Source organism: Salvelinus namaycush, chromosome 22 (assembly GCF_016432855.1).
Source record: "Salvelinus namaycush isolate Seneca chromosome 22, SaNama_1.0, whole genome shotgun sequence".
NCBI classification, from domain to species: domain Eukaryota; kingdom Metazoa; phylum Chordata; class Actinopteri; order Salmoniformes; family Salmonidae; genus Salvelinus; species Salvelinus namaycush.
The window spans coordinates 29612350-29640170 of NC_052328.1; the positions used below are offsets into that span (position 1 = coordinate 29612350).

Here is a 27821-nt window from a genome sequence, read left to right on the forward strand (position 1 = left end):
CATTGTATGGTTTTTAAGTAATTAATTAGCATTTTATTGCATGACATAAGTATTTGATACATCAGAAAAGCAGAACTTAATTTTTGGTACAGAAACCTTTGTTTGCAATTACAGAGATCATACATTTCCTGTAGTTCTTGACCAGGTTTGCACACACTGCAGCAGGGATTTTGGCCCACTCCTCCATACAGACCTTCTCCAGATCCTTCAGGTTTCGGGGCTGTCGCTGGGCAATACGGACTTTCAGCTCCCTCCAAAGATTTTCTATTGGGTTCAGGTCTGGAGACTGGCTAGGCCACTCCAGGACCTTGAGATGCTTGTGTTACTAATGGTTTTCTTTGAGACTGTGGTCCCAGCTCTCTTCAGGTCATTGACCAGGTCCTGCCGTGTAGTTCTGGGCTGATCCCTCACCTTCCTCATGATCATTGATGCCCCACGAGGTGAGATCTTGCATGGAGCCCCAGACCGAGGGTGATTGACCGTCATCTTGAACTTCTTCCATTTTCTAATAATTGCGCCAACAGTTGTTGCCTTCTCACCAAGCTGCTTGCCTATTGTCCTGTAGCCCATCCCAGCTTTGTGCAGGTCTACAATTTTACCCCTGATGTCCTTACACAGCTCTCTGGTCTTGGCCATTGTGGAGAGGTTTGAGTCTGTTTGATTGAGTGTGTGGACAGGTGTCTTTTATACAGGTAACGAGTTCAAACAGGTGCAGTTAATACAGGTAATGAGTGGAGAACAGGAGGGCTTCTTAAAGAAAAACTAACAGGTCTGTGAGAGCCGGAATTCTTACTGGTTGGTAGGTGATCAAATACTTATGTCATGCAATAAAATGCTAATTAATTACTTAAAAATCATACAATGTGATTTTCTGGATTTTTGTTTTAGATTCCGTCTCTCACAGTTGAAGTGTACCTATGATAAAAATTACAGACCTCTACATGCTTTGTAAGTAGGAAAACCTGCAAAATCGGCAATGTATCAAATACTTGTTCCCCCCACTGTATATATATATATATATGATCTTAAAACCACTTAGTGGGTTGAGGACAATTTGACCTGAAATTGACTCTAATTACAATAATTTGATTTATCTGAACTTGGTCAGAGAAGGAGCAAATCTGGATAGAACACCATCCTTGAACCATAAACAGGCTCTCCTTTCTATCCCATAACCATCATCTTCATCAATATTTCAATGCAGCTATGGGATACATGGGGGGTTAAATGTTCTCTTATCAACGTCCTATATATAGTCTAATGATTATTGAGTGATGACGCATGCCAGCGCGCGATGCAGCGGTTGTGTAGTAGCCTGGGAGAGCTAGCATGGCACAACTGGAGCCTCCACACGGAGAGAGGAATAGGCTACTCACGCATTATCGCACACGTCTCGGGTGGTGCACAGGACACAGCCGGGGTTTTATCACGACTTATCGCTTCAATAAGTCTCTAATAAGGACACCGCTCTGCCTAAATAAAGGTGAAATAAATTAGCCAGACAGCAAATGAAATAATAGTAATCCGTCACTTACTATGGGGGATACGAAAATAACTCCAGAGGCCCTGCAAGAGCTACTTTACCGTTATAATTTAACGCGTCAGGACTTTATTGAAATCTACAAAATCCAACCGCTGGTTTATACGCCTGAGCTTCCACCTGGAGCCAAGACAGCGTTCGTGATTGTGTACGCGGTTATTTTCTTGCTGGCACTACTTGGAAATAGTTTGGTTGTTTACATCGTGGTGAGAAAGCGGGGAATCCAAACTGCCACGAACATCTTCATTTGTTCTCTAGCAGTGAGCGACCTCCTGATTTCGTTCTTCTGCATCCCGTTCACTTTACTGCAGAACATCTCATCCGAGTGGCTGGGAGGTGAGAGAGTATTATCTATCTGTGTTTTATGAAGTGATTCACTTATAAATTGAGCCTATTTGGTAAAAAGTCGCCTAACATGAATTCTGGATGGTTAGGCCTATTATGATAATGGGAGAGCCACGACTTTCAAAACCACAGCTATTGAGTCATCTACAATTTGGTGCATCACCTTATAAAATAAATTCAAAATCGAAGATTTAATATAACTTCATTTACTTTTTTCTCAGGGTAATATAACCTATTTCGTTCACTACAGACAACCCAATAATAACTAAGGCTTTACAGTTTGCTGTTATAAGTTCTGACTACATAACAAATAGTGTGAGAAAGCAGAGGTAAAGTGGAGGCTACTAAACATTCACACTAAAAACCAATGGCTCCATGGGGTTTCAAATCTGTGGCTCTATGGGGTTTCAAATCTGTGGCTCCATGGGGTTTCAAAGCTGTGGCTCCATGGGGTTTCAAAGCTGTGGCTCTATGGGGATTCAAATCTGTGGCTCTATGGGGATTCAAATCTGTGGCTCTATGGGGATTCAAATCTGTGGCTCCATGGGGTTTCAAATCTGTGGCTCTATGGGGATTCAAATCTGTGGCTCTATGGGGATTCAAATCTGTGGCTCTATGGGGTTTCAAAGCTGTGGCTCCATGGGGTTTCAAATCTGTGGCTCTATGGGGATTCAAATCTGTGGCTCTATGGGGATTCAAAGCTGTGGCTCTATGGGGTTTCAAAGCTGTGGCTCCATGGGGTTTCAAAGCTGTGGCTCCATGGGGTTTCAAATCTGTGGCTCCATGGGGTTTCAAATCTGTGGCTCCATGGGGTTTCAAATCTGTGGCTCTATGGGGATTCAAAGCTGTGGCTCTATGGGGTTTCAAATCTGTGGCTCTATGGGGATTCAAAGCTGTGGCTCTATGGGGTTTCAAATCTGTGGCTCCATGGGGTTTCAAATCTGTGGCTCTATGGGGTTTCAAATCTGTGGCTCTATGGGGATTCAAAGCTGTGGCTCCATGGGGATTCAAAGCTGTGGCTCCATGGGGTTTCAAATCTGTGGCTCTATGGGGTTTCAAATCTGTGGCTCTATGGGGCTTCAAAGCTGTGACTCCATGGGGTTTCAAAGCTGTGGCTCCATGGGGTTTCAAATCTGTGGCTCCATGGGGTTTCAAATCTGTGGCTCCATGGGGTTTCAAATCTGTGGCTCCATGGGGTTTCAAATCTGTGGCTCTATGGGGTTTCAAATCTGTGGCTCCATGGGGTTTCAAATCTGTGGCTCTATGGGGTTTCAAATCTGTGGCTCTATGGGGCTTCAAAGCTGTGACTCCATGGGGTTTCAAAGCTGTGGCTCCATGGGGTTTCAAATCTGTGGCTCCATGGGGTTTCAAAGCTGTGGCTCCATGGGGTTTCATGTCTTCATATTGATTGGTCTACTTAATTTCATGACATAAAACATGAACTTTAAATCATGTCTAGTTTCAACATGGTGACAATTTAATGAGGACCACTGATTAGAAATGATGAATGCAACCAGAATGGGATGTTTCATTATTAGATTACAACACCACAGATATGTTCCAAATAGCACCCTATTCCCTAGGTAGTACACTACTTTTTTAAACCAGAGACCATAGGGCCTGGTCAAAAGTAGTGCACTATATAGGCAGCATGATACCGTTTGGGACACACAAACACACACTCTATTTTCGTAAAGAATCGCGCAATTTGTTGAATAAGGTCCATGTTTGCAAAAGTAGAGATTCTCATGATTTAAGAATAATTTCCCCTGTCTCTGCAAGGCACTCAGTTGGATAGTGAATGTCAAGCAAGGATTCAACCTCAGAGCAACCAATGAGCTTTAAAAGTATGGAATACATTTTTAGACAGGCATAGATCAGGGGAGGTAAAAAAAAAAAAAAAATCCTAGCCACTGAATATCTTTTTGAGTATGGTAATCTGTGGGTGGTGTGTCATGTTTTTATTTGACCTTTTATTTAATTAGGCAAGTCAATTAAGAACACATTCTTATTTACAATTATGTCCTAGGAACAGTGGGTTACCTGCCTTGTTCCAGGGCAGAATGACAGATTTTTACCTTGTCAGCTCGGGGGATTTATCTATTGATCTTTTGGTTACTGGCCCAACGCTCTAACCACTAGGCTACCTGCCTCCCCAGACCCCATATCACCCAGATACTGTAAAGATCTGGCCATCCTTCCTTACTGAGCTGCAGAATAAAATGGAAACTGCTCATGGATATTTCTCTGAGGCTGAAGATGATTTTAAAACAGTCAAGAGAATTCATTGGCTGAGCTCATTGCATTCACTCCACATTACTGGCCTGTATGACAAAGTGAAAAGAAGGAAGTCTGTGTTTAAAAAAAAAAATCACTTTCCAAATTACCATCCTGTTTGCAAAGCCCTTAAAAGTAATAATGCAAGACAGCATCGTAAAGAAATGAACTTTTGGCCTAAATTAAAAACATCAGGTTTTGATCAAATCCAACACAACACATCACAGAGTGAAACCCTCTCTAAAGCTAATTTCCTGCCATTCTAAACATTTTGCCATGTTCATATGATATCTGAGTGAGAGAGACAAAAAAATTCAGTTGGGGCCCCCTAGAGGTCAGGGCCCCAGGGCACGTGCCTTGCGTGCCTGGTCAGTAATTCAGCCATTATTACTACAAGGTTTAGATAGCTGGCTAGACTAACTTAACCAGCAATCTATAAAATGTTAGATGACATGGTCTAACTGAGTGACTGTCAGTGACTGAAATAACAAGAGGAAAACTGCTCAAATTTCGAAATTGCACGTTGTGTATTCTACTATCCTAACTAACAGTAAGCTGAGACCCCGACTGACTGGTGTGCATGGTTGAAGAGCTCTATTTTCATGTCATCTGACCAGAAAGTCAATTAATATTTGATTAGATTTTTATTTGAAATAAAGATCTTTGGCCACGCACACCATTACTTGTCAAACAACATCTCTTTATCTGAGCAATTGTATTAGTATAAGATAATATAATTTCCCATTTTTTTGAGCTTTCAATATAGCTCAGTATTTATATTATTTATTTTATACAGTCTTTTTTGCTCAGCTTTATCAAGAGTGCCAATAATTTTGGACCTTTAACTGACATTTTCCCAATACCTCTTCCATTCTCCTGCCAACAAACAAATTCTGGTAAAATTTCTATGATTTGCCTTAATTGTCTGGCATAAAGAACACATTTCTAGGAAAATCATTCAAGTATCATTATCCTGCGAACAGACACATCACTGATAGTATACCTCTAAGTCGATCCTCTGTCAATCAAATAAACAGATTCTAGTAAAAGCATTCAAGCATCAATATCAACCTTCTGTTATCAATCAAAAGGACACATTTTTGGGAAAATCATTCAATTATTATTATGTCCTCATTATATCATACATAATCCTTCCATTGTTAAGCAAACAGATACATAGAGTGTAAGTATGTTAAAACACAACACATAACATTTTCGTAAGCCTTCCATTGATTAGCAACAAGACACATTCCTAGGAAAAGCATTCAGGTATTTCACCTTCATAAGCACAAACGCGTTTGACTAAACCGTTACACAAGATACAGATTTGTATAAGACTGGAGGTAAAGAAGAACAATATTTGCTGTCACATCTCTGGTCATGCATATAAGAATTGAATTGTGCACCAAATCAAGTAGAAAATTGTCCATTACATGATTTATTCTTTCTTTATTGAGTGCTAATATAATTAGCACTCAACAGAATTAGCACTGAGCAGGGTGGTTTGATAATAGACCGGCACCAGGTTGTCCACTAGCACCAGGTTGTCCACTAGCACCAGGGTTTTCACTGGCACCAGGTTGTCCACTAGCACCAGGTTGTCCACTAGCACCAGGGTTTTCACTGGCACCAGGTTGTCCACTAGCACCAGGTTGTCCACTAGCACCAGGTTGTCCACTAGCACCAGGTTGTCCACTAGCACCAGGTTTTCACTAGCACCAGGGTTTTCACTGGCACCAGGTTGTCCACTAGCACCAGGGTTTTCACTGGCACCAGGTTGTTCACTAGCACCAGGTTGTCCACTAGCACCAGGGTTTTCACTGGCACCAGGTTGTCCACTAGCACCAGGTTGTCCACTAGCACCAGGTTGTCCACTAGCACCAGGTTGTCCACTAGCACCAGGTTGTCCACTAGCACCAGGGTTTTCACTGGCACCAGGTTGTCCACTAGCACCAGGTTGTCCACTAGCACCAGGGTTTTCACTGGCACCAGGTTGTCCACTAGCACCAGGTTGTCCACTAGCACCAGGGTTTTCACTGGCACCAGGTTGTTCACTAGCACCAGGGTTTTCACTGGCACCAGGTTGTTCACTAGCACCAGGTTGTCCACTAGCACCAGGGTTTTCACTGGCACCAGGTTGTCCACTAGCACCAGGTTGTCCACTAGCACCAGGGTTTCACTGGCACCAGGTTGTCCACTAGCACCAGGGTTTTCACTGGCACCAGGGTTTCACTGGCACCAGGTTGTCCACTAGCACCAGGGTTTTCACTAGCACCAGGTTGTCCACTAGCACCAGGGTTTTCACTGGCACCAGGTTGTTCACTAGCACCAGGGTTTTCACTGGCACCAGGTTGTTCACTAGCACCAGGTTGTCCACTAGCACCAGGGTTTCACTGGCACCAGGTTGTCCACTAGCACCAGGGATTTCACTGGCACCAGGTTGTTCACTAGCACCAGGTTGTCCACTAGCACCAGGGTTTTCACTAGCACCAGGTTGTCCACTAGCACCAGGGTTTTCACTGGCACCAGGTTGTTCACTAGCACCAGGTTGTCCACTAGCACCAGAGTTTTCACTGGCACCAGGTTGTCCACTAGCACCAGGGTTTTCACTGGCACCAGGGTTTCACTGGCACCAGGTTGTCCACTAGCACCAGGGTTTTCACTGGCACCAGGTTGTTCACTAGCACCAGGTTGTCCACTAGCACCAGGGTTTTCACTGGCACCAGGTTGTCCACTAGCACCAGGGTTTTCACTGGCACCAGGGTTTCACTGGCACCAGGTTGTCCACTAGCACCAGGGTTTTCACTGGCACCAGGTTGTTCACTAGCACCAGGTGGACCACTAGCACCAGGGTTTCACTGGCACCAGGTTGTCCACTAGCACCAGGGTTTTCACTGGCACCAGGTTGTCCACTAGCACCAGGGTTTTCACTGGCACCAGGTTGTCCACTAGCACCAGGTTGTCCACTAGCACCAGGGTTTTCACTGGCACCAGGTTGTTCACTAGCACCAGGGTTTCACTGGCACCAGGTTGTTCACTAGCACCAGGGTTTCACTGGCACCAGGTTGTCCACTAGCACCGTTTTCACTGGCACCAGGTTGTCCACTAGCACCAGGGTTTTCACTGGCACCAGGTTGTCCACTAGCACCAGGGTTTTCACTGGCACCAGGTTGTCCACTAGCACCAGGGTTTCACTGGCACCAGGTTGTCCACTAGCACCAGGGTTTTCACTGGCACCAGGTTGTCCACTAGCACCAGGGTTTTCACTGGCACCAGGTTGTCCACTAGCACCAGGGTTTCACTGGCACCAGGTTGTTCACTAGCACCAGGGTTTTCACTGGCACCAGGTTGTCCACTAGCACCAGGGTTTCACTGGCACCAGGTTGTCCACTAGCACCAGGGTTTTCACTGGCACCAGGTTGTCCACTAGCACCAGGGTTTCACTGGCACCAGGTTGTTCACTAGCACCAGGTTGTCCACTAGCACCAGGGTTTCACTGGCACCAGGTTGTTCACTAGCACCAGGTTGTTCACTAGCACCAGGGTTTTCACTGGCACCAGGTTGTCCACTAGCACCAGGGTTTCACTGGCACCAGGTTGTCCACTAGCACCAGGTTTTCACTGGCACCAGGTTGTCCACTAGCACCAGGGTTTCACTGGCACCAGGTTGTCCACTAGCACCGTTTTCACTGGCACCAGGTTGTCCACTAGCACCAGGGTTTCACTGGCACCAGGTTGTCCACTAGCACCAGGGTTTTCACTGGCACCAGGTTGTTCACTAGCACCAGGTTGTCCACTAGCACCAGGGTTTCACTGGCACCAGGTTGTCCACTAGCACCAGGGTTTTCACTGGCACCAGGTTGTGCACTAGCACCAGGGTTTCACTGGCACCAGGTTGTTCACTAGCACCAGGTTGTCCACTAGCACCAGGGTTTTTCACTGGCACCAGGTTGTCCACTAGCACCGTTTTCACTGGCACCAGGTTGTCCACTAGCACCAGGGTTTCACTGGCACCAGGTTGTCCACTAGCACCAGGTTGTCCACTAGCACCAGGTTGTCCACTAGCACCAGGTTGTCCACTAGCACCAGGGTTTTCATTGGCACCAGGTTGTTCACTAGCACCAGGTTGTCCACTAGCACCAGGGTTTTCACTGGCACCAGGTTGTCCACTAGCACCAGGGTTTTCACTGGCACCAGGGTTTCACTGGCACCAGGTTGTCCACTAGCACCAGGGTTTTCACTAGCACCAGGTTGTCCACTAGCACCAGGGTTTTCACTGGCACCAGGTTGTCCACTAGCACCAGGGTTTTCACTGGCACCAGGGTTTCACTGGCACCAGGTTGTCCACTAGCACCAGGGTTTTCACTAGCACCAGGTTGTCCACTAGCACCAGGGTTTTCACTGGCACCAGGTTGTCCACTAGCACCAGGGTTTTCACTGGCACCAGGGTTTCACTGGCACCAGGTTGTCCACTAGCACCAGGGTTTTCACTGGCACCAGGTTGTCCACTAGCACCAGGGTTTTCACTGGCACCAGGGTTTCACTGGCACCAGGTTGTCCACTAGCACCAGGGTTTTCACTGGCACCAGGTTGTCCACTAGCACCAGGGTTTTCACTGGCACTAGGGTTTCACTGGCACCAGGTTGTCCACTAGCACCAGGGTTTTCACTGGCACCAGGTTGTTCACTAGCACCAGGTGGACCACTAGCACCAGGGTTTCACTGGCACCAGGTTGTCCACTAGCACCAGGGCTTTCACTGGCACCAGGTTGTCCACTAGCACCAGGGTTTTCACTGGCACCAGGTTGTCCACTAGCACCAGGTTGTCCACTAGCACCAGGGTTTTCACTGGCACCAGGTTGTTCACTAGCACCAGGGTTTCACTGGCACCAGGTTGTTCACTAGCACCAGGGTTTCACTGGCACCAGGTTGTCCACTAGCACCGTTTTCACTGGCACCAGGTTGTCCACTAGCACCGTTTTCACTGGCACCAGGTTGTCCACTAGCACCAGGGTTTTCACTGGCACCAGGTTGTCCACTAGCACCAGGGTTTCACTGGCACCAGGTTGTTTACTAGCACCAGGGTTTCACTGGCACCAGGTTGTCCACTAGCACCAGGGTTTCACTGGCACCAGGTTGTCCACTAGCACCAGGGTTTTCACTGGCACCAGGTTGTCCACTAGCACCAGGGTTTCACTGGCACCAGGTTGTTCACTAGCACCAGGTTGTCCACTAGCACCAGGGTTTCACTGGCACCAGGTTGTTCACTAGCACCAGGTTGTTCACTAGCACCAGGGTTTTCACTGGCACCAGGTTGTCCACTAGCACCAGGGTTTCACTGGCACCAGGTTGTCCACTAGCACCAGGTTTTCACTGGCACCAGGTTGTCCACTAGCACCAGGGTTTCACTGGCACCAGGTTGTCCACTAGCACCGTTTTCACTGGCACCAGGTTGTCCACTAGCACCAGGGTTTCACTGGCACCAGGTTGTCCACTAGCACCAGGGTTTTCACTGGCACCAGGTTGTTCACTAGCACCAGGTGGACCACTAGCACCAGGGTTTCACTGGCACCAGGTTGTCCACTAGCACCAGGGTTTTCACTGGCACCAGGTTGTCCACTAGCACCAGGGTTTTCACTGGCACCAGGTTGTCCACTAGCACCAGGTTGTCCACTAGCACCAGGGTTTTCACTGGCACCAGGTTGTTCACTAGCACCAGGGTTTCACTGGCACCAGGTTGTTCACTAGCACCAGGGTTTCACTGGCACCAGGTTGTCCACTAGCACCGTTTTCACTGGCACCAGGTTGTCCACTAGCACCGTTTTCACTGGCACCAGGTTGTCCACTAGCACCAGGGTTTTCACTGGCACCAGGTTGTCCACTAGCACCAGGGTTTCACTGGCACCAGGTTGTTTACTAGCACCAGGGTTTCACTGGCACCAGGTTGTCCACTAGCACCAGGGTTTCACTGGCACCAGGTTGTCCACTAGCACCAGGGTTTTCACTGGCACCAGGTTGTCCACTAGCACCAGGGTTTCACTGGCACCAGGTTGTTCACTAGCACCAGGTTGTCCACTAGCACCAGGGTTTCACTGGCACCAGGTTGTTCACTAGCACCAGGTTGTTCACTAGCACCAGGGTTTTCACTGGCACCAGGTTGTCCACTAGCACCAGGGTTTCACTGGCACCAGGTTGTCCACTAGCACCAGGTTTTCACTGGCACCAGGTTGTCCACTAGCACCAGGGTTTCACTGGCACCAGGTTGTCCACTAGCACCGTTTTCACTGGCACCAGGTTGTCCACTAGCACCAGGGTTTCACTGGCACCAGGTTGTCCACTAGCACCAGGGTTTTCACTGGCACCAGGTTGTTCACTAGCACCAGGTTGTCCACTAGCACCGTTTTCACTGGCAACAGGTTGTCCACTAGCACCGTTTTCACTGGCACCAGGTTGTCCACTAGCACCAGGGTTTCACTGGCACCAGGTTGTCCACTAGCACCGTTTTCACTGGCAACAGGTTGTCCACTAGCACCAGGGTTTTCACTGGCACCAGGTTGTCCACTAGCACCGTTTTCACTGGCACCAGGTTGTCCACTAGCACCAGGGTTTCACTGGCACCAGGTTGTCCACTAGCACCAGGGTTTCACTGGCACCAGGTTGTCCACTAGCACCGTTTTCACTGGCACCAGGTTGTCCACTAGCACCAGGTTGTACACTAGCACCCTTTCGGACACAGACAAGGACTCCTGTGGATCCCATGCATTGGGCCTGGTCAAAGATAGTGCACTACATAGGAATTAGGGTGCCATTTCAGACACAGGCTTTGTCCCTCTCCTCTTATAGGTGTTCTGGTGTGCAAGACCATTCCCTTTGTCCAGACGACAGCAGTGGTGACAGGTATACTCACCATGGCGTGCATCGCTCTGGAGAGGTACCAAGGCATCGTCCATCCACTCAGCATGAAGAGACAGTACACACCACAGAGAGCCTACAGGATGCTGGGTAAAGTAAAGATATGGACCTGTATTAACAAATTGTCTTAGAGTAGACAGTAAGTAGACAGTAATTTTTGCTATTCTCTTTAGGGGAGAGAGGAACAAAGTCACCTTTGACCCTCCTCAGGATTCGAAGTAGATTAGTTGTTTTATTCTTCTGAGATACAAGGATTTAAGTCAAATCAGGTTTGGCCTTCCTCAGAGCCTTATTTACAAAGCATATCGGAATAGGAATACTGATCTAGGACCAGATTGTCCTTTCAGATATTAATGAGTAAGATTATATGGATACAGGGAGCAGCGGCGATTGGTCACAAAAAAATAGTTAACTTGGGATTGATCAAAAAAAAAAATATATATATTTTTTTTGTACAACATATATACAGTACCAGTCAAAGGTTGGACACACCTACTCATTCAATGGTTTTTCTTTATTTTTACTAGTTTCTACATTGTAGAATAATAGGGAAGACATCAAAACTATGAAATTACACATATGGAATCATGTAGGAACCAAAAAATGTGTGAAACAAATCAAAATATATTTTATATTTGAGATTCTTCAAAGTAGCCACCCTTTGCCTTGATGACAGCTTTGCACACTCTTGGCATTCTCTCAACCAGCTTCATGAGGTAGTCACCTGGAATGCATTTCAATTAAATAGTATTATTAAATTCATTAAATAGAACCTGCAAAACACCAGTCTCAACGTCAACAGTGAAGAGGCGACTCCTGGATGCTGGCCTTCTAGGCAGAGTTGCAAAGAAAAAGTCATATCTCAGACTGGCCAATAAAAATAAAAAATTAAGATGGGCAAAAGAACACAGACACTGGACAGAGGAACTCTGCCTAGAAGGCCAACGTCCCGCAGTCGCCTCTTCACTGTTGACATTGAGACTGGTGTTTTGCGGGTACTATTTAATGAAGCTGCCAGTTGAGGACTTGTGAGGCGTCTGTTTCTCAAACTAGACTCTCTAATGTACTTGTCCTCTTGCTCAGTTGTGCACTGGGGCCTCCCATTCCTCTTTCTATTCTGGTTAGAGCCAGTTTGCTCTGTTCTGTGAAGGGATTAGTACACAGAGATCTTCAGTTTCGAGATCATCAGTTTCTTGGCAATTTCTCGCATGGAATAGCCTTCATTTCTCAGAACAAGAATAGACTGACGAGTTTCAGAAGAAAGTTCTTTGTTTCTGGCCATTTTGAGCCTGTAATCGAACCCACAAATGCTGATGCTCCAGATACTCAACTAGTCTAAAGAAGACCAGTTGTATTGCTTCTTTAATCAGAACAACAGTTTTCAGCTGTGCTAATAATTGCAAAAGGGTTTTCTAGTGATCAATTAGCCTTTTAAAAGGATACACCTGGATTAGCTAACACAACGTGCAATTGGAACACAGGAGTGATGGTTGCTGATAATGGGCCTCTGTACGCCTATGTAGATATTCCATTAAAAATCAGCTGTTTCCGGGCCTCCCGGGTGGCGCAGTGGTCTAGGGCACTGCATCGCAGTGCTAACTGCGCCACCAGAGTCTCTGGGTTCGCGCCCAGGCTCTGTCGCAGCCGGCCGCGACCGGGAGGTCCGTGGGGCGACGCACAATTGGGCTAGCGTCGTCCGGGTTAGGGTGGGTTTGGCCGGTAGGGATATCCTTGTCTCATCGCGCTCCAGCGACTCCTGTGGCGGGCCGGGCGCAGTGCGCGCTAACCAAGGGGGCCAGGTGCACGGTGTTTCCTCCGACACATTGGTGCGGCTGGCTTCCGGGTTGGAGGCGCGCTGTGTTAAAGAAGCAGTGCGGCTTGGTTGGGTTGTGCTTCGGAGGACGCATGGCTTTCGACCTTCGTCTCTCCCGAGCCCGTACGGGAGTTGTAGCGATGAGACAAGATAGTAATTACTAGCGATTGGATACCACGAAAAATTGGGGAGAAAAGGGGATAAAATTTAAATAAATAAATAAAATAAAAAAAATAAAAAAAAAATCAACTGTTTCCAGCTACAATAGTCATTTACAACATTAACAATGTCTACACTGTATTTCTGATAAATTTTGTTATTTTACAGTTTTTTTGGATTGCTTACACACTAAAATTAAAAGTAGTACACTATTAGCAAAACCTTACACTCAAGAAGCAAAACATCAGCCCATATTTGCACAACTATAAGCACATTGTCAACCTCACACTTGTTGCAAAACTCTACACACAGTGATTTGCAAAACACTAAACACACTTAACATACATTACACACAAAAATCTATCATGAAGTCACGTCCTTGCAATACCAAAGCACTGACTGTCAAATTACCACACCGTCCAACCAATTGGTTCAACACAGTCATCAGGTGTGCAAACACTCGTTTACTTAATTGTAGACACACCAATCAGGTGTATAAGCACTATAAAAAGCAGCAGGTGAGTTCATCGGTCTTCAAGCACAATGGAAAGAGTCAGAGAAAGAGTAAGACGAGGAGGAGGAGGAGGAGGACGAGGACGACGAGGAGAACGAGGAAGAGGAGAACGAGGAGAAGGAGGAGGAAGAGGAAGACAAGAAGGTGCTCAAAGAGGACCGAATCTGACAAATGAGATCCGCGCAACACTGGTTGACCATGTTGTCAACCACGGCCTGACGCTGAGGGAGGCTAGACTGCGAGTACAGCCAAATCTAAGCCGATATACAGTGGCAAGTGTGATGAGAACATTTAGACTGGAAAATAGGTATTGTAAAAATATCATATCAAAAACATCTGCACGGTTTCAGTAACTGCTTACAGTACTGTATTCTATGCACTATCAGCACTTCTGTTACCTTTTCCTGTGAAATTACTGTACTATTGTATACTGTTTTTTTTTCTACATAGGATTGAGGGTCAGGGACGACAAGGGGGAAGGCCTCCTATGTTCACAGAACAGCAAGAGAGGGAGATAGTAAACATGGTTTTGGCCAACAATGCTATAACACTCAAGCAGCTCCAAGCTAACATCAATAACCACGCCATTTTCAACGATATCCATCAGGTCTCAACAGCAACACTGGCACGCATTCTAAAAAAAAAAACATATTCAAATGAAGCAAATTTATCGAGTGCCTTTCGAGCGCAATTCCGAAAGGGTGAAACGACTGCGGCATGATTATGCAGAGGTATGTACTCACTTTAGCAGTGTGATCTTGCATACTGTCTCATAATCTTTTACTGTACTGTAATATGTATACTAGATCTACACTGAACTACACAATTTTGCCTGACACTGTTTTTCAGAGAGTTTTACGAATGGATGGAGAGGAGATCCAGCATGAGTTCATTAACGTAGATGAGGCTGGGTTCAACCTGACGAGAACACGAAGGAGGGGAAGAAACATCATTGGCCACAGGGCTATAGTCAATGTCCCAGGGCAACGTGGGGGTAATATAACACTCTGTGCAGCCATTACACAGAATGGGGTCCTCCACCGCCATGCCCATATGGGCCCTTACAACACAGCACTCATACTTACATTCTTGGACCAATTGCACAACATAACAGCAGCAAATCAAATCGATCATATGCAATACATTGTTGTCTGGGACAATGTGTCTTTCCACCGCTCTGCTCTGGTTCAGAACTGGTTTCAGCAACATCCACATTTCACCGTCCTATATCTTCCACCATACTCTCCATTCCTCAACCCTATAGAAGAGTTTTTCTCGGCATGGCGGTGGAAGGTATATGATCTCCGTCTCCAGGCTGAGGTACCCCTCATCCAAGCCATGGAGGAGGCCTGTGACCAGATGGAGGTAGCAGCAATGCAAGGATGGATTCGTCATTCAAGACGTTTCTTTCCAAGGTGTCTTGCTAATGACAACATTGCCTGCGATGTTGATGAAATTCTCTGGCCAGATCCAGCTAGGCGAAGAGACAATGTCTAGTTTTTTTTGTGTTTTTTTTAACTTACAATACGTAAAGTGACGTTTGGTTACAGTATTATGAATCTCCATGTCAACATTTTGGGCGTGTTGAGAAATAAATTCGTTTCTTCAGTCTGCAACATTGGTCTTGTGTAGTGTTTGGTGAATTGACATTATATTTGTACTTTGTTGATAGTAGCCTACTCTAATCATAGGGAAGTAGAAGTGCTAAAAGTGTTTTAGGTTTATCACAGCAGAGTGTAACTCGTGCAAACAGAGTATAGTAATGTGAAACGTGTGTGTTTCATATGGTAACAAAGTGTGGTTTTTAAAAAGAAGTGTATAGTTTTTACAAGAGTGTTTAATTTTGCAAAGGATCTGTAGTGTTTTGCTAATTGGGTGTGTGGTTGTGCTAATTGTGTGTAGTGTTTTGAAAACACGGGCCCTGTTTTGAAAATCGTGCTTAAGCAATCAAAAAAACCTGTAATGGACAAAAAATATGCTTTTCTTTCAAAAACAAGGACATTTCTAAGTGACCCCAAACTTTTGAACGGTAGTGTGTACTATATATATATATATTTTTTTTTTTACTGAGGTCCGGACTTCTGTGTCCTCATATGTAGTTACGGCACTGGTAGAACCATGTCTTCATTTTGCTCTGTGAGATTGTCTCTTTGTTCTCTTTGACTAGGAGTTGTTTGGCTTGCATCCATGATTGTTGGATCTCCCATGTTGTTGGTGCAACAGTTAGAGGTGGGTAAGATACTACACTCTGCGTAGTACTCCTGCCAATTGCTTTTAAGCTATTTCCATGTCCAGTTGTTTTAGATCTGTGATTACTTTGTGTGTGTTTGTGTTTGTGTATTCACGCGTGTCTCTCTCTCCAGGTGAAGTATGACTTCCTATACGACCTACACCACGTGTGCTGCCAGGAGCGTTGGCGCTCAGCCTCACACAGACAGCTGTATGCCACCTTCATCCTGGTAGTTCTGTTCCTCCTGCCCCTGGCGGCCATGTTGATCCTCTACACACGGATAGGGATCGAACTGTGGATCCGCAAGAGGGTGGGCGACTCCTCTGTACTTAACACCATGAACCAGGGAGAGGTGGGAAAGATCTCCAGGTCTGTATAGAGATACTGTATGTATGATACCTCACAAAATGACTCCATAAAAAACTTGTGTGTCCAACAACCTATACACATACATGGTAGTTACATTCTGTAGGTACAGAGTGATTGCAGCGGACATGAGTCGGTACATGGTTGCTCATGGTCTTTTAATAAGGTAGCCCCTCTGCCTGCGACTTCAAAATCAGTGTCAAGAAAGAATATCCTGTTGGTCTGGTGCTCAAGATGTTGGTTACTCCCGTGGAAGATCCTGTCCGTGACATAATTATGATCATTTCACTGAATACTGAGTATAAGAATATTATCATATGATCCAAAAAGTTTCCTCATGTTAACCCGACAGATTAATGTGATTCTTATTCTTTGTTGGTGATTAGAAGGAAGAGGAGAGCCATCAAGATGATGATTACCATTGTGGTGCTATTCACTGTGTGCTGGGCCCCATTCCACACCGTCCACATGCTCTCTGACTATAGTAAGTCTGTCTGAGGAGCCAATAGCCATAAGACACTTCTCTTCTTTACATCCTTCAGTTGATCTGAAAGTTGATTGGAAGTGAGACCCGGAGATGGAGGTCCCAGGGAGAATGGAGAGGCTGCTTTGCATCCTATTGTTAGTTTATTGCTGTTATGAAGAAAAAAACTATGGGGAGACTGGAAATAAGTTATTAAGACAAATGTTGGAGGGGGGGCGGGTTCTATTAAGCTAACATGGAATGGTTTTAAGATGTTCATACCCATGGATCATGGAATGGTTTTAAGATGGTCATTCCATGGATCATTTAGCTATTTGATTTAGAATTTTAGGTCCCCTGTAGGAATAACAAAAAAATATATACAATACCAGTCAAAAGTTTGGACACCGACTGATTCAAGGGTTTTTCTTTATTTTTACTATTTTCTACATTGTAGAATAATAGAAGACATCAAAACTATGAAATAACACATGAATTCATGTAGTAACCTAAACAAGTGTTAAACAAAACAAAACAAATCAAAGATTCTTCAAAGTAGCCACCCTTTGCCTTGATGACAGCTTTGCACACTCTTGGCATTCTCTCAACCAGCTTCATGAGGAATGTTTTTCCAACAGTCTTGAAGGAGTTCCCACATATGCTGAGCACTTGTTGGCTGCTTTTCCTTCACTCTGCGGTCCAACTCATCCCAAACCATCTCAATTGGGTTGAGGTCAGGTGATTGTGGAGGCCAGGTCATCTGATGCAGCACTCCATCACTCTCCTTCTTGTTTAAATAGCCCTTACACAGCCTGGAGGTGTGTTTGGGTTCATTGTCCTGTTGAAAAACAAATGATAGTCCCACTAAGCGCAAACCAGATGGGATGGCGTATCGCTGCAGAATGCTGTGGTAGCCATGCTAGTTAAGTGTGCCTTGAATTCTAAATACATCACAGACAGTGTCACCAGAAAAGCACCACCACACCTCCTCCTCCGTGTTTCACAGTGGGAACCACACATCCAGAGTTCATCTGTTCACTTACTCTGCGTTTCACAAAGACACGGCGGTTGGAACCAAAAATCTCAAATTTGGACTAATCAGACCAAAGGACAGATTTCCACCGGTCTAATGTCCATTGCTCGTGTTTCTTGGCCCAAGCAAGTCTCTTCTTATTATTGGTGTCCTTTAGCAGTGGTTTCTTTGCAGCAATTCGACCATGAAGACCGGATTCACACACAGTCTTCTCTGAACAGTTGATGTTGAGATGTGTCTGTTATTTGAACTCTGTGAAGCATTTATTTGGGCTGCAATCTGAGGTGCAGTTAATTAACCTATTCTCTGTAGCAGAGGTAACTGGGTCTTCCTTTTCTGTGGCGGTCCTCATGAGAGCCAGTTTCATCATAGCGCTTCATGGTTTTTGCGACTGCTCTTGAAGAAACTTTCAAAGTTCTTAAAATTTTCAGGGTTGCCTGTCATGTCTTTAAGTAATGATGGACTTTTGTTTCTCTTTGCTTATTTGAGCTGTTCTTGCCATAATATGGACTTGGTCTTTTACCAAATAGAGCTTTCTTCTGTATTCCACCCCTACCTTGTCACAACACAACGGATTGGCTCAATTGCATTAAGAAGGAAAGAAATTCCACTAATTAACTTTTAACAAGGCACACCTGTTAATTGAAATGCCAAGGGTGTACAAAGCTGTCATCAAGGCAAAGGGTGGCTACTTTGAAGAATCTCAAATATAAAATCTATTTTGATTTGTTTAACACAATTTTTTGGTTACTACATGATTCCATATGTGTTATTTAATAGTTTTGATGACTTCACTATGCCCTAAGGGTCGAAACATTGTTAATAAATATCATCTGGTAGCATGAGCAGCAGTCTGCAGTGTTTTCCTTTCTGTTTTCCATGAGTTTGCCTACAACTCCAGCACCTGCAGAAAGCACCTGGATGTGCGTATGTTCTTCAGCTTTTGTTCACTATTATTCTACTATGTAGAAAATAGTAAAAATAAAGAAAAACCCTTGAATGAGTAGGTGTGTCCAAACTTTTGACTGGTACTGTATATGTTTGAAGAATTATTGAATTTGGCCTTTACTACTTTTGCCCATAGAAATGCACTGAATAACGCATTCATAAATGGCAAAACAGACAAAATATAAATAATAAGGAACAAGGTTTTGAAGTGTCTGTCCTATATCTAGGAGATATAAGAAAAGCTCAGGAAATATATTTTTTTGGTACACATATTTAACCCCCTTTTTTGTTGGCACAAAACTGTTTCTATACTTCCATTTTTTTTTACCGGTACCTCGTTACCTTCAGACGAGTCCCGGGACACTTGTGGGAGTCATAGAGCAAAATGGAGAACACCATCGTGTTCATGAAAGTCTCATCTTTCCATAGTGTGGTCAAACTGTTCAGACGCTATAGATGTTTTTGTGAGAAGACCAATTTTCGGGATGTCTCCTGGTCTGACAAACAGCGCTGTAGCTCTGCCACATTCCACCGCAGATGCGGAAGGCTGACATGGTATTCATGAGTTTCTGTCTCTGGGGAAGTAGATAAAGAACAGTGCCAGAATTCTGAAGTATCCCTTTAAACAGATGGATATTGATGGGTATTTTTGTATTATGTCAATTAGATTGACACCCGGGTGCGTCAATCGATTATTAAGGATTAAGTACCACATTATCTAACAATCCCACCCAATTAAATTCCACATTATCATTCCCATCCTCAGATTACCTGGACGAGCAGTTCAACGACATCACGGTGAACATGATCATGGCCATCGCCCAGGCCATCGGTTTCTCCAACTCCTTCAACAACCCTATCGTCTACGCCTTCATGAATGAGAACTTCCAGAAGAATTGTGTGTCCACCTTCTCCCAGTGCTGCCAACGGCCAAACCAGAGGGTTGGAGCTCTAGATGTCACCAGTAGATCCAAACTGCATGTCCGTTTTACCCGACCGAGGGACAGACAAGAGGCGGCCATCTTGGAAGACATGTCCATCGTACAGGCCACCAGGACACAGATTGGTGGGATTGAGAATGGGGCCTCACAGCTAAATACAGCTTTATCCTATGCAGAGGAGAAGATCTCGTTTGTGACCTGTGAGCCACAGACATGAGTGGAAGTCAGATGTAGATATGCCTAGATTAGATTTGGGACTTCTGTTCCCTAATGTGGTCCTGCTTGGCTCAGTTGGTAGAGCTTGCACCGCCAGGGTTGTAGGTTCGATTCCCGGGGCCACCCATACGTAGAATGTATGTATGCATGACTGTAAGTCACTTTAGATGGAAGCGTCTGTAAAATGGCATCTATTATCAACAGTGAGGTTACAATTGAATCAAGTGATTGATGATCCTAAATAAAAGGACCAGTTACTTTTAAAGGACACCTAAAATCAGTGTGTAGGTTTCTTTTCTGGATTAGATTTGTATCTGAAAAATAATGGATATGACCACTCTACTCCTGTGTGACCTTAGACATGAGATTCTGGACTCTGGAGAGAGAATATGTGGCATCAATCATCCATATTGTATTTATCTACCTTATTTTTCCTCTACTTAGGAAAAATAATGGTTTTATAGCGCTGCCTTTGAAAACTGACTATAGGTAGGGTATTGGTATCCTCCAGAGTTATGTATTATTTGTGATGTTTGTGCATACATTGTTGTGGCATTAAATAAAACTGTGCTGTGAAGTATTTTTCAATTTTCTTTGACAACAGATGAAAGCGTAGGAATGTGTCATGCAGGGGCAGCTAGTGAAATCACTGGAATCCTAAACAAAGAGTTGGAGTCTGCTTTAGAATGGGTTACCAGTAATAAACTGGTCCTGAAGATCTCTAAAACTAAGAGCATTGTATTTGGTAAAATCATTCCCTAAGTTCTAGGCCTCGGCTGAATCTGGTAATGAATGGTGTGGCTGTTGAACAGGTTGGCAGATGTAGATAGGCCTGACTGCATGGCTTCTTGTTTTTATAAGAGACAATGTGTTGGAAATTCCAAATTGGGTCTTCTCACAGCCCCCAGGTACAGAAGAAATTCAAGAAAACATACTGCCTCCCAAGTGACCTCCCAGCTCCACCCATGGCTGCGCCTCTGCCCAGTCACGTGAAAGCCATAGTTTAGGGCCTAATGATTTTTTTTTTTAATTGACTGATTTCCTATATGAACTGTATCTCAGTAAAATATTTGAAATTGTTGCATGTTGCGTTTATATTTTTGTTCAGTATATGTAAATTGTAAAGTATTTTGTCATGTATTTTTCGTTATGTGTCGGGCCCCAGTAAGACTAGCTGTCGCCATTGGTGTTTGCTAATGGGGACCTTAATAAAATAAAATAAAAAATGTCATGCACCCATTATTTTAGAAGGTGCACGAAGTACGTGAGAATGGAAGGTGGGTGGTATTCGGAGAAATTTGCTTTTTTCTAAGAACCTGAAACAATATTTTCCTGCAATCTAGAGCCATAATCATTATTCTTAATTCTATGTAAAACATAAAATTAAAAATAAGTATATTTTTTTGCATAGGTTATCTAAGCATACATCTTTACCTGTCCAATTGTCATTTTAATTAATGATGGACATTGATTCTTTAAGAACTTTTATGCCTTAGGAGTTTTGTACATCTGCCACACTGGTATAGTATCAGAACCCAAGAGTTAAAGCTATTTTAGTATTTTTTAAAGTATAAAAACCTTGCCAGCAGGCATGCCAGCTAAGATAGACAAGCTACTCTAACTTGATTGATAGCCTGAAATAGCTTGGTAGCTAGTTATGAGGTTGGGAGATTGGGAACCTATCTAGCTGGCTAGCTAAAGCCAATTTAATAAAATTGCTAGGTGGCTAGAATTACAGAGAAACAACAAAACATGTTTGCTTTATTTAATCATCAAGAAGGAATCAATCGGCTACATAACTTGATCAAATTAATTTACAAACATGCCTCCTGTGAGTCCTGCCTATCCCCGGAAGCTAAAATCAAATCACTTGACACTTTCTCTCCTACACTGACAATACTGTCTGCATACACTAGAGCAGGAGTATCTAGCGTCCTGCCTAGCACATCTTTGCTCAGTGGTGCACCTTGGAAGGAACCACTTAATAGGGAAAATACCGCCGACAGATATTTTTATAAATAATTATGATATAACGTGGTCTAAAAAATGAAGTTAAGTAATTAATTTAACATCTGATAAATGTAAATTATGAAAAAATATTTCAAATCTTCAAATCAAATCTTATTTTTATTTGTCACATACACATGGTTAGCAGATGTTAATGCGAGTGTAGCGAAATGCTTGTGCTTCTAGTTCCGACCATGCAGTAATAACCAACGAGTAATATAACCTAACAATTTCCCAACAACTACCTTATACACACAAGTGTAAAGGGATGAAGAATATGTACATACAAATATATGAATGAGTGATGGTACAGAACGGCATAGGCAAGGTGCAGTAGATGGTATAGTATATACATATGAAAAAAAAAAATGTGTGGCTGCCCTTTTGCCCCCTATTGGCAAGAGTTCTCTACATGTCTCTGAAATTCCACTCTCTGGAATGTGATTCTTTAAGGTTTTAATCCATAAAAATAAATGAAATAACCATGTTACTGTCCATTTTAAGTCCAGTTTCTCATGCATTTCAATATGTGAAATCCGTGGTTCTGTTTGGCTCGGTTGGTAAGAACGTGGTCCAAAGTATTTAGTTCCGATGGTCCAGCAAAATGTTCATTGTTGGACATAACAGACTGTAAAAACACCAGGAAATCAGCTCCAAGTGATTTTAATTTTGGAAATCTGTTCCCAAGTATTCCCACGCATAATACAGAGACGTGATCGTATACAAATGTAATCAAGGTTTGAAATAATTATGATTTAATCAAATATCATATATCTTCGGGCTTCTTGCGGTCAATTTGCAGTCTACAAATTATTTGTAATTATGTCTAGCCCACCGACCATCCGCTGAAGAAAAAATCGGCCTGCGGCTGAATCGAGTTGATGATCCCTACTCTACAAACAAGTAGTGGACACTGGAAATGTGTCTATTTAATCCATGACCCAAGTCACGGCCCAGGCTGTCATTGACGCTACTTGACTGACATCTAGCGGTATAGGTAGGGTTTTCTCTCTATGATTTCTCTACTTCTCCATTACCGACGATTTTCATGAATGCCGTGAATAAAAATACTTCCATGTCGTTCAATAATAAACAAAAGTATACATTAACATACATTGTTGCGTTAATAAATAATAATGTGGTGGACTACTTTTGGAAAAAGGGCATCAGAGCATGATTGTGTAACTGCTAGATGAATAATATGGCCACCAATTAATAAATGTGTAATCAATAAACATGTTCTTTCTGAATGTATTGCATACAATTTTATATAGGATACTCATACTCACACGTATAGGATACTCATACTCAATAGAAATACATATACATTCACGTCAGTAAATACAGAGGATAAAATACAGATTAATCATGGAGTATTTTTGGATAACACATTCATGTGTTTTGCCAAAATTACATGGGCATTTATTTTATTTTGTGACGTTTGATCTATTGTCATATACACTTAAGAAAATAGTACATACAAAGGACAAAACGACACGTTATATTTTCCTCTGTGGGCGCTCAAATAATTTGCATGTATTTTTAGTCAGGCAAGAATTTTGGTCGCACAGCTTCCATTCAGGCATTTGGTTGACCAGCTTCGGGCCCTTCCTCCTTTTCCTCATCCCTGAGAGGCTGATGCCAAGATGGTGAGTCTTATGGCATAAAATGTAGAATTAAATCCTTCATATATCTTAAGCATCCTTTCGTCGTTGTTAAAGTCGTGAAGTCCGAATACATTGACAAGCCATCCCTGTTAGGAATATTACAACATTTAAGTTGTAAAGGTTATTTTTAGTCCTTTAAGAACTCTGGTGGCCTAACCGAACTCTGGCTTTTGGACCGCCTCTTCATTCGGTTGTACAAGCCATTCAGTAATTTTATAACACATGACTTCTACTTTTCCACGACTACTAGTTGACGGCTAAATTGTGTTTTTTTACAGTATGATATAATGCCGTTATTTGGCCAGCACGGGCAATATGGTTAGCAAGGTGTCCTCGACTACTGAGGCTAACGGTAGTCACCCTGACACAGCATGTCAGTTGTAAAGCAGCATTGTTATTCTGGATACTATCTAGCTAACGTTAAATGCCACAAGATGACTAACGCTAACTTACCACAAATGCATGATATTTGGCATGTACCTTGTAATCAATCCAACCAGAAGTACTCATGTCTTTGAAGTAGATCGCTAACTACCTTCCATCTAAACAGGTCTAGCAAACGTTGGCCGGCTAACGTTAGCTAACTAGGTTGCGAACTAACATCAGTGACGTTAGCAACCTGTCAGCATGATTTGATTTGTAAATACTTGGCATACTTTTCACGTACCTAGCTACTAAATCTTACCTGTGTAAGTCACGAAATACAAGGTAATGAAGTTGGCTAACTACCTCTAGGTGCCTGGTGTGATCTGATGTGTTATTGTCTGTCATGCAACAAGTAACTTTTATTTTGCCCTGCTAATTAACTAGCTACCTGACACATCGTCTTTTTCAATACTTGTTGCTGTTTACTACTTGTATATATTATGTGTGTAGGGTCCCCAGCGTATCAGGATCCTGTTCCAGTCGTAATTTCCAGATTTTGTTGACATTAGTGGCTATAATATAAACACGTTAAATTATTGTAAAACCAACAATGTGTTCACCTGCAAGAAGGGGGTCTGAAAAGCTACCTATAACGGTATTGTCATTCCAGCATTGTAAATGCTGACCTCTGTTTTCCATCTACTTTCAGAACGACACAGTGACAGTCAGAACCCGGAAGTTTATGACAAACCGGCTGCTTCAGAGGAAGCAAATGGTAAGCCCACATGTTTCTTTCCTACCACATATAACACCAAAACATGACCTCAATTGCTTTATACTGAGTGTTCAGCACACATTATTTAGTGAAGCAATTGTCTGCAGTTTCCTTTCATTTTTATAAGTGCGCATGGTCTATAACTGTTTCTCCATTGTCTCCTGTTCTAGGTTGTTGATGTCCTCCATCCGGGCAAAGCCACAGTCCCTAAGACTGAGATCAGGGAGAAACTGGCCAAAATGTACAAGACCACCCCCGATGTGGTGTTCGTCTTCGGCTTCAGGACACAGTTTGGTGGCGGCAAGACGACGGGTTTCGCCATGGTCTACGACTCTCTCGACTACGCTAAGAAGAACGAGCCCAAGCACAGACTGGCCAGGGTGAGTGGATGCTGGAAAAATGGGAACAAGTGTTGAGTTTATTTTTTATTTTTGGGGGGCTTTGTTCTTTTAATTTGTATGACACCATGTCTGTGTATAGTTTGTCCCATCAGTATCATCTATTGTCTGCTAGTGATGCACATTGCAAGCAGTGCTGTTTTGGTACATATGTTTTTGTTCTCACAGCACGGTCTCTATGAGAAGAAGAAGTCCTCCAGAAAACAGCGCAAGGAACGCAAGAACAGAATGAAGAAAGTACGAGGCACCAAGAAAGCCAGTGTGGGTGCTGCTGGCAAAAAGGTAACTTGGCTGTTCCCCCTATGGTGCATTCCTCTTGTTCTAGTATGGGTGCGTCTCAATAGTCACAATTTTACACAAGCTGCTTTTGTTGTCCTTCCTCTGCTTTGATTTGAAAACGCAGTGTGTGAATGTGTAATGGTGAATGGCTACAAGATGTATGTACAAGATGTATGTTTTCACCCAAGAGAACTTCAAATCTGTGCGGGTGGAAGAGGCAGTTTAAGACTATTGAAACACCAAGTGCCACTTAATTCTTATTAATTATTCATTACATGCATATCTTTTCCACTTCCTAAGTCTTAGTTTTGTCTTTACTTGTGTTCTTACTGTTTTAATGAGTCATCTTTTGCTCTCGACAACTGTTCTTTGGGACTGTAGAAGGTAAATGTTTTCATCAGTAGACTAACTGCTGTGTGTAGATAATGCTACTGTAGTGTTCCTAGCTGACTTCATCCCAATACTCCCTTTTATATAACCAAAAAAGCTACTGCCTTTTTACATGTGGATTTCTTTCATGTCCACATTGGGTTTCAGTTCAGTCCCCTACCAGTTAGAATGAGCAGCTAGGTATTAACTCATGACCCTAATTTTGGTGTGTGAACTGAACACTAATAGTGGTTTAGATCCCAAGTTAAACCATATTGTGTGGTCTTAAGACTCAAGAGTAGATCGCCAAGTGGATCTCTGAAAGACTAGAAACTAGAGCCGTTTCTCAATTCATTCCTGGACGTCCCCAATGGAGAACATATGTTTGTTTTAGTCCAGCACTAACACATAATTCAACTAGTCAAGTCTTAGTGCTGGGTTAGAACACAAATATGCACCCCCCAAGAATGGATTGATAGACTTTCTAGAAGCTGCATTTGTGTGTTTTTATTGAAATGCCCTCATCTAGTGCTCAGCATTCAGTTTGGATTGTATTCTTTTCCTGGGTGGAGTTGACTGAATTTTGTAATTCATCTTCAGTGCAAATCTTATCCCTTTCAGGGGTCTACTCTATGAGTAAAGTATTTAAGTAAAATAGCTTAACATTATCTTCATCCTTTTGCCTTTCTTTTGCCTCCTGTGGATTTCTTTTACAGAAATGAGGTCTGTTCCAGGTATAAAGCAAAGCGGGCATGGTGTGCTGTTATTCATGTGTTGAAATGAACATTGACTCCTATATCCTGGTAGCGCTAGTTGAGACCGGTCTCTGCATGTCTCACCTGTAGTCTTTCCACAATCTTTTATCTACCAATACCAACCTCCCCTCTTCAACCCACCCTATTTCCCTAAACTCCTAAAGTTACCCTGGCTGGTGGTACTTATACTCTGACAAATAATCTTATATCCACTAACGTCATATCAACTTAAAGAAACACTAAATTACACTACTACTTTGCTTCTAAAGGTTACTATTCTTATTCTGCTGTTAAACTATTACATCTTTGTATTTGTCAACCGCTGAGTAGGGTTATGCTAACATGCCGTACAAGCGGTGGCCTCCGGTCGTGTAATAAAGCAAGTCTAGAGTGATGCATTGGATAATAAGTTCTAACCAACTACTGTCTGTGTGAGACAACTGAACCACATGTCCACTTATACAACTTTTCTGAAACGTTAACCTTCATAGTTTCATTTAGGCATGTATTTCATTTAATGTAATCTTTTATATATATTTTGATGTTTTATTACACTAGACTGCCAAATAAATTGGTATCTTCACTGAGCTGAAAAATGTAAGATGCACTATGCAGAAATTGCTCTGCCATTTCCTGGTTGCTAAAATTCTAAGTTTGCCTACTTTCAGTTTGTGACAACAAGCAAGTATTGTTGAATCATCGTACCATCTAAACTGCTGTGAAATATATTTTCCATAAACATAAAATATTGTATTTTCAGCCGTTTGAAGCTGGTGTACAAAACCAAAAGTGAGACACAAAAACCAAACTTAAGAACGGGAAGCATTGAAATAATGCGCATAGAACAGATCTACTGCTTCTTAGACCTGCTTTCAATGACGGATCTATAACAAATTTCTGTGAATTTGGATGGTTGCCCAAAAAGTTTCGTTGCTGCTTTATCTGTAATTTTGCAGTTGAAATTTGGATGCATTTACTATAACAAATGTGTAGGTTGAGCCCACGTCCCTAGCAAATGCATCTGTTCCCACGCCCAATTTCAATACTATTACCCTCCCTCAGCCCAAAAATTAGTTGACCCCCACTTGAGTATAGTGGTGGATAGATAAATAGTGAACTTCTGTTTTGCAGATGAACTAACTTCCCTTCCTCTGTTTTCCTATAGTGAGCCCGGAGAATCAGGGATGGTCCTCGTGCTCAAGATGTTCTTGTATATTGTCATCAAATAAAACGTTTGTAAAAGTCACTCCTGTTTTCACAACTTATTTTTATATGCCTCGGACAAATTTGACATGTTTGTGTATACTGTTACATTTGCAGTGTGCTGTAAATATACTGAACAAAAATATCAATGCAACATGTAAAGTGTTTCATGAGTGAATTGAAAGATCCCAGAAATGGTCCATATGCACAAAAAGCTTATTTCTCATGTTGTGCACAAGTTTGTTTA

At 43.2% G+C, this 27821-nt stretch overlaps 2 protein-coding genes across 3 annotated transcripts; both read left to right on the top strand.

Moving 5' to 3' along the window:
- Positions 1-1536: 1536 nt before the first annotated feature.
- Positions 1537-19756, top strand: qrfpra (pyroglutamylated RFamide peptide receptor a). Its single transcript, XM_038960800.1, has 6 exons — positions 1537-1876; positions 11004-11162; positions 15726-15787; positions 15922-16157; positions 16541-16638; positions 19365-19756. Exons 1-6 carry the CDS (start codon positions 1537-1539, stop codon positions 19754-19756), a joined length of 1287 nt encoding a protein of 428 aa, XP_038816728.1.
- Positions 19757-23341: 3585 nt separating this feature from the next.
- Positions 23342-27617, top strand: rps24 (ribosomal protein S24). 2 transcript variants are annotated; one of them, XM_038960695.1, is made up of 5 exons: positions 23342-23411; positions 24505-24570; positions 24741-24950; positions 25137-25250; positions 27537-27617. In XM_038960695.1, exons 1-5 carry the CDS (start codon positions 23409-23411, stop codon positions 27537-27539), a joined length of 396 nt encoding a protein of 131 aa, XP_038816623.1. In that variant the 5' UTR covers positions 23342-23408; the 3' UTR covers positions 27540-27617. The 2 variants fall into 2 exon arrangements, with proteins under 2 accessions (XP_038816623.1, XP_038816622.1); XM_038960694.1 differs by lacking the exon at positions 27537-27617 and having other exon boundaries at positions 25137-25373.
- Positions 27618-27821: the final 204 nt, after the last annotated feature.